At 64.8% G+C, this 2,199-nt stretch overlaps 2 protein-coding genes across 2 annotated transcripts in view; both read right to left on the bottom strand.

The window, feature by feature from the left end:
• Nucleotides 1-13: 13 nt before the first annotated feature.
• EMIHUDRAFT_248764 (hypothetical protein) lies at nucleotides 14-1,066 on the bottom strand (the record flags this gene model as incomplete). The annotated part of the gene is made up of 4 exons (XM_005761542.1): nucleotides 14-456; nucleotides 537-648; nucleotides 714-968; nucleotides 1,043-1,066. Coding segments are annotated over 4 exons (834 nt in total), but the record flags the coding sequence as incomplete, so codon positions are not given.
• Nucleotides 1,067-2,108: 1,042 nt separating this feature from the next.
• EMIHUDRAFT_248763 (hypothetical protein) overlaps nucleotides 2,109-2,199 on the bottom strand; it is a gene marked incomplete at both ends in the record, with an annotated part of 1,448 nt that continues 1,357 nt past the window's right edge. The window contains one exon of the mRNA XM_005761541.1: nucleotides 2,109-2,135. Within this exon, the coding sequence (XP_005761598.1) occupies nucleotides 2,109-2,135 (27 nt within the window). The remainder of the gene's footprint in view (nucleotides 2,136-2,199) is intronic.

Genomic DNA, 2,199 nt, shown 5'->3' with positions numbered 1-2,199 from the left:
AGCCGGCCTCGACGACGATCATCACGTCCGGCTCGGCTTTGATGATGTCCGCCACAGTGACGCACGCCCAGGAGTTCTCGCGGTCTTTGAAGAGGTTGGTGAAGCCTGCCTCCTTCATGATCATCTGGGGCGCGCCCCCGCCAGAGCCGACGAAGACCGACAGCTCCGGCTCCTGATCGCAGCAGGAGATGCAGTCCAGCCAGACCGCGGTGAGAGAGTGGCCGGCGGCCTTCTGCAGCGTCTGTTGGGCGATGACGAAGTCCGCCTCGATCTCCTTGACGAGCTGGCTGGCCACGGTCGGCACGTTGAAAATCTCGCCCATGGTCTTGATTGTGTCGTACAGGGTGTCTGGAATCGGCGGCGCCCGCAGGGTCTTGTCCTCGCACGAGACGGCCGAGAGGAAGGTGCCGATGCCTTTGTCGTGCAGCTGGGGCGGCACCAGCTCTCGATCTCGTCCTTGCGCTCGTAGCCGGGAGCCTTGCCCTTGTCGATGTACGTCTTGTTCTCGCCGGCGGGCCAGAAGTCCGAGTTCTCACCGCCGCATTCGCCCACAGACGCCCACTGCCGCAACGTGTCGTTGTTCCACGCGTACTCGGAGAAGGCGCTGCTCCAGTCCGCAAAGATGTAGTCCGCGTTCGCGGCGAGCACCTGGAGCGAGAACGAGCATTACGTCGTTGGGTACGAGGCGTGCAACAACTGCGGCGTGCCGTGACCTCCGCGTCGCTCGGGTACGATTTCCCATCCGCGCCGCTCATGACCGGGACGCTGTTGTACGCGTCTTTGTACTTGGGCCAGATCGGGTCGAGGACGGAGGTGACGCCGCGTGTGCCGACGATGCGGTCCTGGAGGCCCATGGAGAGCATGAACTCGAGCGAGCCCTGGTTCATGGTCACGACCTTCTCCGGGGTCGTCTGAAGTGTCTTCTCGACGCCGCAGTTAGTGTAGGTGACGGGGAAAGCACCCGACGCCTGTAGCGACGGACGGGGAGGGGCGTCAGGGACGGTAAGGAACTTGCGTGCTGCGGCGTGTGCTGGGTCGGCACCGCGAGAGCAAACTGGGACAGCATGATGAAGGGGTGTTCAATGCGTTTGCACTTCGGCTGCTCGATTGCGGCACGGTACGCATGAGCACGCCTTCAGCAAAGGCAGCGTGTCCCGGGGGGGGTAGGCCTTTATTTTGTGCCTTTCGTCTACCTACCTACTTGTCAACTCGTGTAAGAAGACTGTTTGAGCTTGTGCGTCTTGGGTCCGGGATGTTTCCGGGGCGAGGGGAGGCCTCACAGTTGTTTTTTATTAAATGAACTCGGGGGCACGGGACGCGGCACAAACGGGGCACAAACAGTTGTTTTTTGAGACGTAGGTAGACGAATCCTACTCTGCTAGGAACTAAAGGCCGCGTCCTATAGGATTCCTATTGCAATACACGCTGAGCCATGCTACAAACCCCTACAATGTACAATAAAAAGTGGTGCAGTTCCTCTCGCGCAAGTGTGCATACGAGCTTCGTGTCTCCCGACGATGCACTCGGCATACTCCGGCAAGCGGCCACGAGGCGAGCTCACCTCCGCAACTCGGCGACCGCCTCGCCAAGAGTAGCCGGCACTGCCACCTCCGCCCCCGCCGCCCCCGCGCTCGCTTTCTCGGCGGCGTCGATCTTCTCGGGCGCGGGGATGGCGGAGTCGGAGCCGGGGATGGACGGCAGCCGCGCCGTGTCCGCGCCGAAGAGGCGCCTCGCCGACAGCCGCGTGCGGGCCCGCCTGCTCTGCGAGGGCGAGGCGCCGTGCGAGGGCGAGGCGCCGCCTAGAGACGCACAGCAAAGAAGACCGGCCTGAGGGCGTGCGCAGGGCATCGTGCAAACGCTGCACGCCGTCTCGCGGGGGCCGAGGGCGGGTAGCTCGCGAGTGCAGAAGACCGCACGCTCTCTGGGCGGGTGCGCGGCATCTAGGGACGGCGGCACCGCGGGAGGACGCGCCGCTCTCTAGCGACTCAGCCGCGCCCGCCTCCAGCGGGCTCGCGACGCCGGGCGCGCCTAGGCGAGCCAGGAGAGAGGCAGGTGCACACCTCCACATGCCCATGTGGAGGTGTGCACCTGTCTCTCTCCTGGCTCGCCTAGGCGCGCCCGGCGTCGCGAGCCCGCTGGAGGCGGGCGCGGCTGAGTCGCTAGAGAGCGGCGCGTCCTCCCGCGGTGCCGCCGTCCCTA

This window comes from Emiliania huxleyi (genome assembly GCF_000372725.1).
Source record: "Emiliania huxleyi CCMP1516 unplaced genomic scaffold EMIHUscaffold_702, whole genome shotgun sequence".
Lineage (NCBI taxonomy): Eukaryota > Haptophyta > Isochrysidales > Noelaerhabdaceae > Emiliania > Emiliania huxleyi.
The sequence above is the reverse complement of the archived record's forward strand: the minus strand, read 5'-3'. Positions and strand labels throughout refer to the sequence as shown.